Genomic DNA, 17,969 nt, shown 5'->3' on the forward strand with positions numbered 1-17,969 from the left:
GGGAGGCTGCAGGGTGGCCACCCACGGTACCCAGGCTCAGAAACCCTTCCTGTGCTCCGGCCATCACCAGTCCCGGCAGTTGGGCAGCGCCGCTTCCGCGGGAAGAGGTGAGTTGTCCCTTCCCACCTGGGCCTTCAGTGGCGGCGGCAGCGACAGCCACAGAAGCCCTACACCAGCAAACCCTCTCTCTGCTTCGTTTCCCGGGAAAGGTGCCCAGAAGATCCCCGTACATTGGCACTCCCGCATCTCAGTCTCTGCAAAATAAACCTGGGGCAAGATTCAGGGTTTTTCAAACCAAAGTTCTTGACAAAGACCATTGGCCCTGGACCTTCTTCACTCACCATTTCAAGAGCGTTAGCTCTGCGCAGGCGCAGGGCGGGGCCCAGGAGGGCCACGGCGGGGCCTGCAGGCAAACGGCCCCCAGGCCTCTGAGGACACGTGAGTACAAGGCGCAGCCGGGAACACAGAGGAGGGGTTCTGGATCCTCCTGGCTGCACCCTGCCCCCTCCATCCCACCCACTTCTTCACCCAGGGGGTGCCAGACCTAAATCTCAAAGGGGGTTGGGACAGAGCAAGTGCCAGCGTTTGGAGACAGAGACCGCTTGGCCTGTTTGGGAGATGGAAGGTGAGTCTGGATGCTGGCGGGACAGGTGGAAGGCTTGAGGCCGAGGGAGGGGGGCCCCCAAAACCACATGAGGAGCTGCGTCTTCATGTGCAGGAGGTGAGGCTGGTTCCCACAGCCAGCTGCTGCCATGCCAAGTGGGTGGGCAGGGGTGTGGGCACAGGTTCAGGACTCAGGTCCCAGAGATCCCAAGAGGCTGGTCCAGCGCCTGGCCAGGTCACTTTGAACAGTTTTTTGGCCCTGATGGCCTGCCAGTCTGGAAGGAAATCCAAAGAACCACAAGGAGAGGCAGTGGACAAGAGCGAAATTGCCCTCCGCCCACCCCCTAGGCAGAGGGAGAGCTTATGCGCACGGAGCATGGTCCCACTCAAGGCTTTTCGATTAGATGCGCCGAGAGGTTGTGGCTGGGTTGGGGGATTCTATATTTCATCATACGTTGCACACAGCTGGGTTCAGACTGGCATCGGCGCTAATACGTAAAAGAGGCAGAATCTGTTTCATCAGGGCTCTTTCGGAGAAGTCAGGAGGGGCCGGCTCCTTCCACATTCCAAACCAGCAACGAAGCAGGGCAGGGTGGGCACGCCAGGGGCTGCCCTGCTTGTTGGCAAGGCCAGCTGGGAAAGAGGCCACTGGCATGCAGGAGACCAAGTTTTTGTCAAATCAGTTTCACGTGGAAAAACATTCTCAGAAAAGATGTAGGACCCAGGAGTCTTGGAGCTGAAGTTGCTCCAAGAACCCCAGTCCAATGGCCTCATTGTATTGATGGAAAAACTGAGGCCCAGAGAGGAGAAATAATTTGCTGAGAGACACACACCTATGTTTTGTCCACATGTCAATCCAGCTGTGTTTACTTTTTTTTTTAGGAGGAACCCGGGATCGAACCCAGGACTTCGTCTGTGGGACACAGGGGCTCAGCCAAACACATATGCTCCCCTGTGTTTACTTTTAACTTTTGCTCACAGAGGTAAAGAAAGGTTAAGGAGACCCTGAGGTCAGTGAGTATCAAGGCTGTATTGAGCACTGTGTGGAGAAAAAGTCTAAGGAGTGGTCCTTGCCGTCAGGATGCTTACGGAATTGTTTGGGAACAAGAGGATTCGCTCCGATTTAAAACACTTAGCCAACCACACAAAGCAACATGTAAATAAGGACTTAAAGTTGCAATGCTCTGTGTGTTCTCGTAGGAAGTCATGTGACATGAACATGGACTACATGCCAGGTTCTAGCTCGAGGATGCCTCGGGGGTCCGTCTCACCTCAGAGGTACAGAGATCAAGGGCAGAGTAGCCAACTTGCCTCTCCCTTTCAATTTCACTCGGAGCCCCTCTATTGGGTTTTCTGGGAGAAATTTTGTGCAAAAACATCAGGAGTCTGTATAGATAGATGCAAAGAGAAGATGAAGTTTCAACGATGCAAAGGATACATTTCATAAAAACGCAACTGAAGCCCAAAAGCAGCCGTGTCCCCATCCCCGGGAAAGATAATGAAAGGATGAGCTAAGCAGCTATCTACACAAAACATATGCAGCCTGGGTGCAAGACACCTCTCACCTGAACCAGTTTCTTAATCTGTAAATATGGTTGATTGCACAGGCTTTTTGTGAAGAGTAAGGGGGATCAGGTACGTGGAAACATTTAGCATCATACCTGGTATACTTGAAGTCAGCTGAAATTAAAGCCATCTGGGGTAATCTGCTGTGAGCTATGAAAACAGAGATAAAAGCTTGGGCGTTAACCATGAATTCTACATGAGACAGACACTAGGACCCTTGCTGTGGGCCTAAAGAGCACAAGGCACACAGCCTTAGTTTCTTTCCAGGGTGGGGAAGTCTTCTCCACTTACTTCTTGGTTCAGAGATTCAAGGCTGCCGTCCAGAGGGAGAGTATCTCCAAGCCAGACTTCCAGGCTTTCACTCGTAGCAAAGATTGTCTTTCTTCCTGAATCTTCTCTTAACCCTTTTAAACTCCAACTCCATTTCTGATGATTACAGATATTACTCTAAAGTCAGCCTGTGCTCCTTGGAAGGACAAACCCTTAGGACTGAATGTGAATTTGACCTTGCTCTCTCAAGTACTCTTAGCATCCATCTAAAGAAATGAGACTTAGCGCAGTCATACCATATTCTTTTTTTTTTAAAGATTTATTTTTCCCCCTTTCCATCCTCCTGCCCTGCTGTTTTTGCTGTCTGTGTTGTCTTCTCTTCTCATTTTCTCTCCTCTAGGATTCACCGGGACTCAATCATGGAGACCTCCGATGGGGAGAGGTTCCCTGTCAATTGCATCACCTGAGTTCCTAGTTTCTACTGCGCTTCACCTTGACTCTCCCCTTGTCTCTCTTTTGATGTGTCATCATCTTGCTGTGTCACTCACTTGCGCTGGGCACTGGCTTACCATGCGGGTACTCGCACAGGCACTGGCTCGCCACGCAGGCACACTTTCTCTTCTTCTTTTTCACCAGGAGGCCCCAGGGATCAAACCCAGTCCTCCCATATGGTAGGCGGAAGCTCTATCACTTGAGCCACATCTGCTTCCCCATATTCATTTTTAATAAAAATTAATTACAGGCCAAGACTGGTGTCTTAAACTCCCAGAAATTACAGTTTAGTTTCCTTCACCAGCACTGGACCAGCTTTGTGCTCCTTTTGCTTTGGCCATGCTCACAAGCCAATTTTCAAGCTTCCATTGGTTTGTACTGCAAAACCTGCCAGGGAGGTGGTGGACTACAAGACTTTGGGTAACCAGCAATTAGTCCTAATCCAAAGAAAGGGCTTTGACAGTGGCCTCTGAGGTAAGAGTGAAAGTTAGCAAAGCACCAAAGGGATGGAAAGGAAGGAATTGGGGCAAGACTGCAGGCATATGGAGTAGTTTGCAAAGGCTGATAGTAGAGGAGGCATGATTTGTCTCACTCATTTGACACAGCCAGCACTCTTGCCAGGCACATGGGGCTCCGGACAAGTCTGCCGCATGTGGGTAGTGTCCTGGTGGGGTGTGCTCTGGAACATATCCAGGGAAGAGACCCCCCCACCCCATCTTGTGTGTGAGAAGCCAAAGGCAGAGCAGAACCAGCATGAAAAGCAGCCAGCCTGTCCAACAAGTGGGTAGCTATGCCCAGGAGCTGTGGCACTCAGGGATACCCTCCCATTTGCCTCTTTGTAGTCTTCCCAAAGGTTCTCAAAGATTTGTCCTCATTTCTCCTCTTCCCGCCTGGCTCCTGCTCCAGCCGCCTCCTCAGCCCACGTCCTCTCGGAATTCCTCTCCTAGCTGAGAAGATGTTTATTGTTCACTGCCATACCTTCCCTTTCAGCCTTCAATGAAGGTTGTAATTAGAACCAGAAGACAGACAAGCAGAGTCAGGGGATCGCATGCTTCCCAAACACCCGATGGGCTGTTTTCTCCAGTGCCTTCCACTCAGGCTACCAGGTGCCAGCACCTTGGGATAGGCAGTGCCCTTTGCTCAAACTGTAGCATCCCCCACTGATGACGAGTACACAGGCCCCTCACCAGCCTCCCAGGTTTGGGGGCACTGGGAGGAATCAGGAGTGAGTCAGAAGCATGCTGAAAAGAGTGAATGAGCAGCAGAACATGGGCAGGAAGTTGGCTGTGTTGGGGGGGCATATGGGGGTGGCTGCGTTTATCAATGAAAATATGAAAGATTGTTCTGGCCTTAAACAAAGTCTGAAGTCTTTAGCTTGGCACAGCCGAGGCCCCAAAATGATGGGTGTCTGAGAGGAAAAGGCTTTCTGGGGGACAGGACTGCAGTGAGAGAGGCCCCTACCCTAATAGGTCACTCCATGGACCCCACATGCAGCATTGGAATGGGAAGGGCTCGCTTGCTCCCAGCCTCCACAGGCTTCAGTGACACATTGCTCCCTCTTACCTGCCTTGCAAGCCAAACACATCTGTGTTTGGGAGAACTGGGGTCCACAGCAGCCAAGAGGGGCATCGCCAAGTGGCTGAGGCAAGGGGGGAGGGGAGCCGAGCTGCAGGGAGCAGACCACCATATTCAGTTGCATGTGGCATGGCTGTGCACTTGGGCAGTTGTCCCCATTCAACCAATCTCATCAGTACTATGGGATATGTGATATCTCCCTTGATGGAGCTGCTGGAGGAATCAGATGAGGTAGGGTCCATAAAGCGCTTAATGTGAGCCTCCCAAGACTGGTGCTATTCTGTACTGTAGGCCAGTGTGATTTGCCTCCAGTCAGATTAGAAGGACGAGAGCGCAGGGAAAAAGAGGAGTACAAAATGACTGTCAAGTAGTAGAGGTTAGCAAGGAGCAAGGTGAAGAAGGATCTGAAGCTAGCTCTGGAATAAAATGAGGAATGAGAGCCAGGATGTGATAGTGAGACGGTCCCAAGCCCCCCACCCAAGCCCCCTCCAAAGGACTGGGTCTTTAGGTAAAGGGTTACTTCTATTGACTGTGTGCTTATCAGATATAGGATGCAAGTGGTTAGGAGATGGGATGCAGTAGAGGCTCAAGAGAAAATGAACATCACACCCTGTTTACTGTGTTTCTTTTTGTCCCTCACTTTGCTTTTAAGGCCCCTAAGAGCTTGGACCAATCTTAGCCACTGAAATATTTGATGACCCTCAAGCCTCTTCAGGACAGAGCTCCACCATCTCTTTCCACTTAAATCTACCACCACATTCGACCCCGTCTGTGCACTAGTCCCTATTGCTTTGCTCTCCAACCACGCCTGCTTTCCCATCTGTGCCTTTGCATGAGCCACCCACTCTGCCTAGAACAGGGGATCTTAACAAGAGGTCTGTGAGCTTCAACGGAAATTTGGAAAAAACTTTCTCGCGGGGACATGTTGGTGTGGGTGTGGTATATATATTAAATGATACACCGCATACTATAGGGCCCATGGTTTTCACCTGACTGGCAAATGGGTCCTTGGAACAAAAAGGGTTAAGAGCCCATGGCCTAGAATGTTCTCCCCTGCTCTGCTTCATGATCATCATCAAATTACAGTTCCACTGGCACTTGCTTTCCTACATCATCCCCCTAGGCTCTTAGGAAGCTGGATGCTCCCTGAGCACTCCTGGGCCTCTATTATCATCCCACTGGGGCACATATGGAGATTTTCATGTTCCAGAAACTCTGGTACCTTCCTGCTCTCTGTAGACACCAAGTTCCCCTCTGCTCCACGAAAATGCTCCTCTAACTCTGCACCTGGCTAATGCCTCATTTCATAGATCAAAGCTTGCCCATCCTGACCCCCTATTTCCAATTTAAAAGGGAACTCCTGTGCCTCTGGACGTATTGGGCTATTTTTCTTCAGAGCCTTCTGGTGATTTCTGATTGACGTGTTTTGTGTGCCACCCTTATCCCCTGCAAACAGACTACCATATGGACAGGGGTAACTGCACTCTTGCTCCCCTCCATATAGTCAGGGCCTCTACGTAAATGGAAGGAATGAACCAATGTTTTGAAATGGAAAGGGCCTAGGCTTTGGAACCAGATTCCACTTGCTACGGGCCTCACCACTTCAGACTGCCCCCAAAGTGCCTGGCATACACTGCAGACACTCCGCAAATCTCAGCTCCCCTCCCTGCTTGTCTTTTTCTCTCATTAACAGTTACCTGGCACATGGAAAGGGACCAATGACCATTTGTGGAATGAATCCTCTCAGAAGGCGGCAGAACTATGACCACTAGAATTCTATTACTATGCCTCAAAAATAAGGGATGTGTGACCTGGCTGAATTGAAGACTTCCTGAGAGAGCGTGTCTCTGATAGACATGTGCATTTTGACGTTAAGCCAATAGTCAGGGACTCACCACAATCAGCCCTCTCCATTTCGAGAAATCTTTCTCCTCTCCGCTACCCATCCTAGGTCTAGGCACCACCACCCCACCTTTCTCCGAGCCTTACGGTCGCACCCCAGAGTGTTTTATCAGCTTCCGTGGGCACCCACAGGCTATTCTTGGGTTCCTCACTACACCTATTTGACAGCCATGACAATTTCTGGGGAAAATAGTACTGATAATCATGTTATCTTTAAAAACAGAAAAAAAAATTGTTTACCTGGTATTATCAATTATGTGAAAAAAGTGCATAAAATAACAGACCTTAAAAACTAACCCTGAGAGGATTATCTCATATATAAATATAGGATTTTTTTAAACTTTAAAGTACTATAGTGAATATAAATTATCAGAAAAAATCAACATTAACAATTTTTACATAATAATGGAAGCCCTTCCTACAAAAACTTTGAGTTTTTTACTTTTCAAAAACTATTAAGTATTGTTTTTAGATAATTCCTCTACGAGTATTCTGCCTTAATTTGTTTTAAAACTCGTCAAATGTTAATACCTTCAGATAGGATACAGCTGGAATAGCACCTTCTGAGCAACGTTTAAGGTATCTTTGCTGATGTTTTTATTTGCTATACGCTTGAACAGTTGATTTTTAGCAGTTCTTCTAGGGACTCCTGTCTTAAATGGCTTATAAAGAAAAAAGACTTAAAATAGGATGCAGAACTTTCAAGGAGAAACTATCCAACCTAATGCATTTTTTAAAAATCCGAATTTTAGGCAAATGGAATGAGGCAAAACAATTACCAAGCAAATTGTATATGGCTAGGTCAGTTCACTGCAAGCCAGCTAGGGCCTGAATCTTTCCCAGGACTAATGACCATTAATTACCTCTAGTCTCGTGGAAGATGTGGTGGAAGCGTGTCTTTCCACAGCCATCCACTACATGCCTCAGCAAATCCCTCCCCTGGATGCCCCCTAGCAGGGCAACTTTAAGGGCATCCAAACAACAGAAAGGCATTTCAGGCATTCTGAAACTGGAGGCATATGCAAAAAGATGGCTAATCACTCTTGGCCTTTCCAATGATGGTTTCTGAAGAGACCAAGAGGCAACATGGCAGGGTGGAAAAACACAAGGTCATATTTCAGAAATAAGTTTTCAGTGAGACAGAACCAAGTTTAATTCCCAACTGAGCTAAGGTATTTGACCACATTAAACTGGTTTCCTCATCTATAAATGTCGACACCACTTACAATGTGAATACCAACCGCATAGGTTGCTTAGGATTAGACCCACTGCTTGATGCCTAATAAACACTCTGGCAGCCACTGCTGGGAATTTCCCCCAGGTCCATTCACCACGTTTGAGGCCTCAGCTTACTCTGCTGCTCCAGAATCAGTCAGGCATGCTTACCCTCTCCTCGTAAGTTGTACAATGCATTTGTCTGGCACTAAGGCAGAAAAAGTAAGTTTTCTGAGGAAGAAGCCAGTCTGCCCCCACCCACATTAATTAAAAACAAAAAAGAGGGCTTTCATTAACTCCAGGTCTTTTTTCTCCCGACCCTGGTCCTGCCCAAATTTCACCACAGGAAGGCAGCTTGGTGAATTATGTGGATGGGCTGCCACGCCTTCTTTGCAGTTTGTCTTTGCAGCTGCCCTTTTAACAAGTTCAAATTAGGTTCAATCCTGAACTTAAAAAAAAAAAAAAATCTATGGCTCTCTGAAACATGTCATTATTTATTTGCTAGTCCATATAAAATTCCTGTAAGAAAAGATAAAAAGCAGATTACATTTTACTGACTTAGAAATTGAAGAGAAGGCATTGAACAACCTGCCCACTGTCATCAGGCTCTGGTGGAAAGGATAGGGTTAGTTAGTTCTTTTTAAAGGTCAGGGCTGCTGCTTCTAACCACTGGCAAGGCTCGCTTCTCAGAACTAAACAAACATTACACACACTGATGGTTGCGTCAGAAGCATTTCAAAGATGGGAAACAAAGGCTCAGCACTCAAACTGGAGTGCAATTCAACTGAAAAGTCCAAGGTTTGGCAATATTCAACTTACAATCACTTAATAGTATTCAAGCCCGAGTAGTTGTATAATTCAGCCACGGTGTAAAATGATGGAATTTCTCTCTACAACCCAAGACTGGTTAATCTTTCTCTTCCCTCTCTGTTCTCTGTATTTTGCCTTCTTGCCCAACATCCTGCAAGGAGCTTTCTCACAATTTCATGTCAGCTCATCAATTTTTTTTTCCTCCCACTATTACCTGGGAACTTTCTGAGGGACAGGTTTAGGCTACCCACTCCGTATAGAAAAAGACTTCAATATACTAGCTGGTGACAAAAAAGGCTAGAATGAAATTTTTTACCAGCCAAATCCACAATCAGGTTGACCTGACTTCAAAACTTTAAGGTCTATGGATCTGAGAGCATTCAACCTCCTTCAAAGGAGGTAAGATTTCCTAAATCTTATATTGGAACAAAGTCCAAATTGCCATATAGAATTCTGGAGAAGCCAACTAAGGAAGAGCTAAAAATGTTAAAAACTTTAAGGTCAATGAACATTACCACTGCATATTACCTGTTGGCCCAGGGCTGGTCATACCTCAAAACGCCAATGTAGAATTCTCCCCCTGGTCTTCTTCCCATAGTAACTAATACAGCAGGTTTAAAGTAGAACTCCACCCCAGCCAGGGCAACTGAGATGCTTTACCTTCTAATCCTTCATTTGCAGGAGCTTTATTTCTTTATATATTATAATCCTTAGTGACCAAACAAAACATTTTACAAGATTTCCAAATAATTCTGAATTAATGAAGTTTTGCTAACTTGTACATGTAGCCATTTATATAAACGCAGCAAAAATAATTAACTTCCTTTGGAATATAAGTTCCATAAAGTCAGCAACAAGAAGAGCTGAAGGGAGTGCTACGTGGCTCATGCAGCTGAGCACCCACTTCCCACATGGAAGGTCCTGGGTTCAGTCCCCAGTACCTCCTGAAAAAAAAACTGGAAAGAAATGACAAGCAGCATAAACAAACAAAAACCTCAGGGAAGCTGATGTGGCTCAGTGGTTGAGCTCTGGCTTCCCACATACGAAATCCTGGGTTCAATTCCCGGCTCCAGTACCTTAAAAAAAAAAGTTTAGCACAGTGAGGACAGGAAAACCTTTGGTAAACAAGCAAAGGGAGTTATTTTCTCTAGGCTTCTGGCCTCACTTTATTGTACATTTATTTACCCTTTATCCCAGTTGCACTACCCTTTTAAAAAAATCTATTCTTAGCATTTCAAATTCTAAGCCATTTCAAATACCTCTGGAAATGAAACAAGATTTTCAAACTTTCTTGCAGCCTGTTTCAGTTTCTTCTACCCCATCACAGTGTCCAAATCTATTTTACAACTCTTCATTTAGAAGCTACCCTTTCAAAAGCCAACCCATGGAGGCCTGGGTGAGGAAATTCCTTTGGGAGGTCCAGAACTAAGCAAAGAACAGCCTCAGAGAACATGCTGTCAACTTTCTACAGTTCAGGGACAAGAAAGCTGCACCATGGACACGCAAGAAACATACTTCCATGTTAAGTGAATCAAGGGGAAGCAGATGTGGCTCAAGTGATTGAGCTCCCACCTACCACACGGGAGGTCCTTCATTCAATTCCCAGTGCCTCCTAAAGACAGCAAGCTGACACAAGAAAAACACAATGAGACACAACAAAGCGAGTGGAGGTTCCCACTGCCTTGTAAAGAGGGCAAGCAAGACAGCGAGCTGGCGTGATGGGCAGGCACGGCAAGCTTATGTAACAAGATGACACAAGAGACACGAAGAAAAACACAACTGAGAGCCACAACAAAGCAGGGAACAGAGGTGGATCAAGAGATTAGGTGTCCCCCTCCCACACTGGAAGTCCCGGGTTCAGTTCCTGGTGCCTCCTAAAGAAACAAGGAAGATGAACAGATACAAACAAGGGGTGGGGAGAAATTAAAAATTTAAAAAAAGTCAAGAGATAAACGAGGTAGAATAGCATAAAGAACAGACTTTAAGGACAGAAAAATTACAAGATCTTGAATAAATTACTTTCTAGTTTCTTCAGCCATGTGTTGTGTGTGTGTATAAATACACACATAAATATCCATATTCTTCATTCCCCTTTAAGACAGAAGATTCCTTAACAGCTCATGCCAACTACAGGCATTTTTTCCAATAAATTTTTTTTGTATTCAACATTTACAATAAAGCCTATATATATTTTTTTAACACTCACAAAAAGTAAACTTATTAAACTCAGTTTCTTTCCAACAGTTCATTTCAGTCTGATCTTAATCTTTTTTTAAATAACTTATTTTTTAAGGAGTTTTGGATTACATGTGTTACATCACCTACAGGCTTTTGGCTTCAGTGAGCTCACCATGAACCTCGAAAATATCTACTAGTCTAGCTTCATAGTCTTAACACACTAGACGTAAATCATGTGATGTTACTCAGAAATCCATTTTGAAGGTCTCATTGGTCTGTACCTTCTTCTAAAAGGTTAACAATAAGACCACTGATTACCAAAGAAACTACCTCGAGCACAATCTAAAATTTCAAATACTGCCTAACAATGAAATTTTTGAAATATGGGCTCCTCCCTCATAGATGCAATGGACTAGGTTTTCATTCGGTTCCTTGGAGATTTTACGAACGTATTCTTAAATTAACAACAAAAGTCCTTGTTATCAAAGAAGTTATTCAACAGTTTTGGCAAACTGCAAAGATTACACTTGCAAAATTAATTTCGACAAGAATTCTCATTATCAAGAAACTGAACTGTCCACATCTGGGTCATTTAACAAGGCTAAGGCCACAATGAAATGGTTTCCTTAAAAAAGAAGCCTGATAAAATATTCTCATATTCAAGAAAATAAAAATAGGAAACATTAGCCTAGGAAAGTTTAAAAACTGTAGGCAGAATCTGTACCTTTAAAGTCATTCTTAAAGAGCCAAAAATTTTAATGGACTATCAAGGAAGTCACACAAAACAGATGGACAAACAACTAAAACAAATGCCAGTAGCCTAGGCTGACAGTGATAAAAAATACATCCAATTTCAATTATTATGACTGATATTTAACATCCCACAACCATTCAGCCAAAACTTCTCATTCCTGCCTTTCGGACTTGACTCCCTTAAGACTTTCAGGAAGCAGATTGTCTAGAAGAAACTTAAGCTTTCTATAAAATCTGTAGTAAATTTTTAAAATGTAAGCCCAATTAGGATAAGCTTTGAATGTTTTTAAGAATTTGCAAAAGTATTTTGTAGCTGGGAATTGTGCATGTCATATTGCAAATATACTTGTTCTAAGAATTTCATGAACTTAAGGATAAAAATGCAAGTGTGGAGCAAACCTAAATTTAAGAGAGCTGCAATAAGCCTCAGTGCAGTACAGCTCTTTCTAATAGTTTTGGCACAGGGTCCAGGCACGGTCGGTTCTCTGCTGGGGGCGGCATTCTTGGCTGTGAAAGCAGATCATGCCCTCTGTCACTCATGGGGAGCAGTTCTGCCCAACTGTCTCTTTTCGACAACTTTATCATCAATCTCTTTATTAACAGCTCCGCTGCAGTCAGAAAACGCAAACAAGGACCAATTCTCATGCCAGATTTCTGGAAATCACATAGCACCAGGCACCACACAGTGTGAAAGTTTGTGAGGAGGGTGTTGTGCCAAGAGAGACAGCATCCGCAAGGAACAAGCACAAGTTGGGACATTTATATTACATTAAAATACATATACCTACTTTCTTATGCCTAGAATCTTAAAAGAACCCAAATACCCACAGATGTGTGTACGTATGGGCCCTGAGGGAGCCACAGCAGTGGTACAGAAATCATTTAACTCCACAGGAATAACTTTATTTTGCATTTTCAAAGAGAAGTCTTGTTAAAGCAAAATCTTTATACTCCAAATTTCATATACCCCCACCCCCCAAGGTTTTAACTACATTAGGCCTACATTGTTAGGAGACTGAGGAAAATGTCTGCAATGAGTTTTAACCCTATTAAACTGAAAATTTTCAATTAAACAAAATACATATTTTCAGCATGAAATGTACATAAAAAGCACCTTACATATTAACAAAAGAAAATGTCTCTAAAGGCTTGCAAATTTTTAAAAGTTATAAAATTACCAGAACACAGACACACACTTAAGACCAATATGGAACAAAAAATATCCAGGTTATGTGAAAAAACTCAGTATGCTGTCTGGGAAGTTCCAAATGCACAGTGCTTAAGAGTTTGGGATACTTTTTTGTGGATCAGCCCAAGATGAGAACCTACTATGGTCAAGATTTACCCTCAATAATTTTCCTTTAGTCTGTTTGGTATTCAATCTGTTGATATAATTGAAAAACAAAACAAAACACATTGTTGGACAAAAAGAGCATTATCCAATGACAACAGGAAAAACTTTATATAAAATGGTGTTTTTAAGATTGTTATATAACTGAACTGACACTTTCAAAACAGTCATGCTGCTGTGATGGGGATTAGATAACCTGTGGCAGGGCTGGGATGCCTATGCTCAGATAGATAAGGAGCTTTGCTCTAATTCCAAAATAACAAGTTCAACCAGGGTGAGTAAAATTCCAAACTATTATTGATGATTCTACAAAGTAAAACAAAAGTACATATATATATACACACACACAATGTTGTTATGCTTTAAAAAAAAAAACACACACACAAAACTGTTCTGTTCTTTATTTGAATACAGATACATTTCCCATCCTACCAGTGGAATTTAAAGATATTCAAACCAGAAAAGTGATTATATTGTCTTATATTCTGAAGAATGAAGATTTCAAAAGTTAACATTTTAAGGAGATGGTTTAAACTCTATAAACTCTATAAACAGTATTCTGCTCTTTGTAGATCATGATTTTTAGCTAGTTAAAAAATGTGAAGCATTTTAAAAGATAATTGGAGGGGAAAAAAGCAATCACAATCTTCCAGACAAATGAGGAGGTTTCTGAAATGTCAATCTAGGCAGTCTTAATTCTATCATTTCAAGGAAAGGCCTATGAATTGGGAGAGGATGAGTAAAGGAAAAATGTGCTTAAAATTTCATCCCTTTTCAACAAATTACATGTGGTCTGATCAGCTGCAATGATTTTCCCAGAACAATGGAACAGAAATATGTCTCTGAAGAGGAGGCTAAAATGACTTTCCAAGTATATGAAATCACTAGAATGAAATACAATTCACTTGTGAAATACTTGGTTCAGAAATACTGATGCCATCTTTCTTATTCTGTACTAATAAAGCTACTTAAAATGTCAGAAGCATCTTTTAAACTGATAATTATAGAGAAAAGATGAATAAACGGATTCTACAAATATAAAAAAGTTATTACACAGAATTCAACAAAGCACACTTAATACTTCATTTACCAAGTTCAGGTCTGAGTTAAAACAGCATCCCATTGTAATTTTAGCTTGGAGAAAAATGAAGACAGGAGGAATAAAGTAGTGTAGAATTTACAAAACACAAAAAAACAAAACAAAAAAAATAAAATTGCCAGAAAACACAGAGCAATACACAGAATAGAACTCAATCTAAAAGGCAACTAATTTTCCTGTACTATCAGTTTTTATTAAGATTAAAACTGGCAAAAGTGTATCCAAGGACTGTCCAATGCCTTTTTAGGTAAACAATTTATCTTTCTGTTTAAATTTAAATGCACTAACAGTTCCAGGGCTTGGCTACAAGCTTGTGCATATTAATGATTTATTCTTTCATGTATTGGTAACTACGTGGAGCTGCTGATCATTTATTGCCACCTTGAGTGCAGCCAGAAATAATACTATGCAGAGCTCTAAAACATTCTTCTGTGTGGGGAAAAAAAAAGAGGTGTTAATTAGAAAAATACAAACTTTATTCCAGAATATACCCAGAACCATAAGACATACAACTTTCAAATATCATCTTACTAATTCAGCAAGATGCATGAAATGCCAAAAGGCCATTTTAGGTGATGAAACCCAATTCTGTGTCTATGTGAGAGTCTATCAATGTAGGAGAAGTATGGCAAGTTCAGATCTGTAGGGGTTTACAATGAAGTCAAGAGAAATTTTTACACTATTTTCCCTTTTATTGACTACAATCCAAAGTTAAATATTATTTTAATAAAAAGCTACCCTACATTACAGTAATATATTTTAATAGTAAAAAAAAATAAAAAAGAAATATGCACAACTGCATGTTTCTTAGAAAAGGCTTTCACATAAAGAGGCCCATCCCTCTACTTGAAACACTTAAGATAACCACACTTAAGAATATGCCATCACAAATATGCCTACCAGCTCATTCCTAACACCAAGGATCAAGCATGCAATGCTGAGCATTGGGGTTTTATAAAAGGAAAAGCAGTATCTGATTAGGTCTTAATAAAATAAGAAACACAAGGTACTGAGTTGGTAACTAGTCTAGAATCCTAAATTCACTAAAAAACAAGAGCGCCACCTGCTGACATTAGAGAAAGTGCGAACTTCTTTGAACAGCAACAGCTTTGTAAAAGCAGCACATCAGAGGTACAGTGTCTACATGCACGGAATAAATACAAAAATTAAGTATAGTGTCTACAGGAACAGAATAAATACTTCGGAAGATCTGAAAGTGAATTAATGTAAACCATATTCATGTTCTCCTCCAAAGGATTAATTAAATGAAAAACAGATACCGATTATTATGATTTGAATTAGTATTAGGTTGCTGCTAATGGCCTAATTTAACCAGAAACAAATCTTTTCTAAACGTAACCAAACTAAATTCTTTTGAAAATCTTTACCTAGTCATACAATAAACCTAAAAAGTAGAACCAATTAAATCAATGAAAACAAAAAGAAATAGTCAAAAGAAATCAGTCAACTGTGGGATTGTGCTGTTTTTTTTTTTTATTGTGTTTTCAATGGAGAAATACATCATCTGTTTACAAAATAGCTCTTGAAAAATACAAGGAGTACAGATACTATAAAACAAAACAAACTCCAGTCATGAGACACTACGTACATCATGCGAAAGCAACAGTCTGATCTCCAGGTTATGAAAACTAGAATTAAAAAGTCACTACACAGAAAAGGTCCAAGTTTCCAGGCTTGGCAAAACTTGGGTGCAGTTACATGAAACGTTTAATAAACTGAATTTTTTTTCCCCAGTGTGTAAACAAAATGACAAGACTAAATCTGTGCCTGGCAATTTCAGTCTAACTCTGAAGCTACACAAAATAGACAGACACCTTGTCCAGTTCACCTGCTAGTATGACCATCTTTCTCTCAGGTGGTGGGAGGGAGGGCAAGGTGACTGAGCAGAGCAAAGATGTGGGAAGTAAAAATATTGTATACTAGACATCATAAAGTAATGGTGAAAAGCCTCAATTAATGCATAGCCTAAGGCGGAAAGACTACACTCCAACTTTGGAAAATTGAGAAGGATGGGAAAGAGTTTAAGTAATTGCAGTTTAACATGAAAAATGCACATGTGATAGAATGGAACACAATGGAGGATTCATAAAACATATCAGAAATATGTTAGGTTTGCTTTGTCCAGATTAAGAAGAGTAAGTTTACCAACATCTGGCAGCCGTCCTACTTCCTAGAGGTGGATGTTCTGCTGCTTAATTATGAGGAATTGTTTTTCTTTAACGAAAGGAGTTCCTAATCATTTAATAGACTAAAACAAAATTTTTTAAAAAGGCATAGAGAGCTGACTTGATGTCAAGTGCTTGCTAGAAATGATTTTTAAAATGTTTCTATATGTAAAATTTACTGACAAGTTTCATTAAACCATTTAAAAATAAAAAATTAGTTTAAAATTCTTGGAGAAAATGTCTTTTAGCTCACGTTTAAAATTGAAAATCAACTCTACTAAAGACAGTAGTAGTTCTGTGGAGTGTACAAAATTCCTCATATTCCAAGATCAAATGGTCATCCAAGATAGGTATGTTTCATAGGCTTTTCTATTACTCACCCTAAAATTTCAGCCAACGGACCAAAATTTAGTGTTCTGTGTCATGTGGCCATAGGGTCACTGGTTTCACATCACGACTTAGGAAAATACTGGCAATTTTTTTTCCCTTAAAGTCCTCCTATCTTGTGCATACAACAACAACAACAAAAAAAAAAAAAGGGGGGGGGGAACAAAGTATTTTTTGTTTCAAAGACAAGAGACTGAAGGCATGGAGCTTTAATAAGCTCAAAGAAAATATCTGATGTTTGATCACTGATTTGTATGCACTACAAAATAATTCTATAAAATTTAACCAATATATCATTCTTAATGATGACCACGTCAAAACCAAGTATTTCCTAATTATTCTTTCAATGTCAAATATATATACCAGAGTTGACATTTCATTTTTAAGGGTTATGGTTACCTCACAGGGACTGAACTAGATGTACTCTTATCCTTTCTCTGAAGTCTAACAGTACACCACTGCACAATGGTATCCAATTTGAAGATTAATGGTAAAGAAAAATTCCCCAGAAAAAAAATGAAAATCCATCAAGCTCAAAAATCTAAAATTAGTTCTACTTTCTAATAAAAAATACATAAAAGTGCATCATCAGAATAAGGAATTCTTATGCCAGTTTGTATTGCAAATTTTCCAAACAATGCATCAAACATTAACCCAATCCAGATGTCAATTATGGATACAAATATAGCTTGAGGAGTTTTGTTTTGTGTGTTTTTTTTTTTAAAGGCAGTAATCTTTTGAAATAGTTAATGCAACTGTTGCTAACACATTAATAATAGTACTCCTGGCTTCACATACTAACCTGGACTTCCGATCAAGTGCTGATTAGCCCAGTACGGGAGGTCACCAAAAAAACCTAAATCCATTTTCAGTCATGTCTAGTCTTGTACCCTCCATTCTCCTTTTTTAGCATTTGAAGACAACAGGTTGAATTGGCAGATATTGTTTATGGACCCCTGAGGTTGTTTTTACCGATTCAATCTCAGTTTTATTGAATTCTTGATAACAGGAATAGGATTTGCAGGGAGAGCAGGGATATCCGAAAGATCTGTACTGGATGTTTTCTGAGAATGAAAGCAAAGAACATAACATTGTTCAAAGCACTATAACTTAACAATAAGAACTTAACTTTCTACTGCTTTACTTCCTAAAAACTGGATGGGACTTTACCATAAGAAAGGTAATAAAAAAAAGGAAAGAAAACTAAAATTTAAAAAATAAATAAATAAATAAAAACCAAAGGAAAAAAAAAGAAAGGTATTAAAAATGTAAAGAAAAATATTCTAAAATGTTGTCAGGCTGGAATGGGAATTAATAGGCTTATTAATATCAAATTATTCTGTATTTGTAGAAATTTTCAAATAATTAAGTAGTAATATTTTACTATATATACAAAATATACAATATATACAAAACTCCTAATGATCCCAAATATGGCTCTTAAAATACACTCCTCTAAGATTCTCCTTTCATATAATTAAGTTGAAGTGAAACTATATTTACTTGCTACAACTCTAACAGCTTTACTATCAACTGGTATTGGAGCACCCCCATGTGGGAGAATACTTAAAGTTCACCTTTT

At 41.1% G+C, this 17,969-nt stretch overlaps 1 protein-coding gene across 2 annotated transcripts in view; it reads right to left on the bottom strand.

The window, feature by feature from the left end:
* Positions 1 to 15,594: 15,594 nt before the first annotated feature.
* Positions 15,595 to 17,969, bottom strand: part of PAPOLA (poly(A) polymerase alpha) — a 71,020-nt gene continuing 68,645 nt past the window's right edge. For both annotated transcript variants that reach the window (XM_004481320.4, XM_004481319.4), the window contains one exon: positions 15,595 to 17,451. In XM_004481320.4, coding sequence (XP_004481377.1) covers positions 17,356 to 17,451 — 96 coding nt within the window. In that variant the 3' untranslated portion in view covers positions 15,595 to 17,355. The remainder of the gene's footprint in view (positions 17,452 to 17,969) is intronic.

The sequence above is a fragment of the Dasypus novemcinctus genome, chromosome 3 (assembly GCF_030445035.2).
Source record: "Dasypus novemcinctus isolate mDasNov1 chromosome 3, mDasNov1.1.hap2, whole genome shotgun sequence".
Taxonomy (NCBI): Eukaryota; Metazoa; Chordata; class Mammalia; order Cingulata; family Dasypodidae; genus Dasypus; species Dasypus novemcinctus.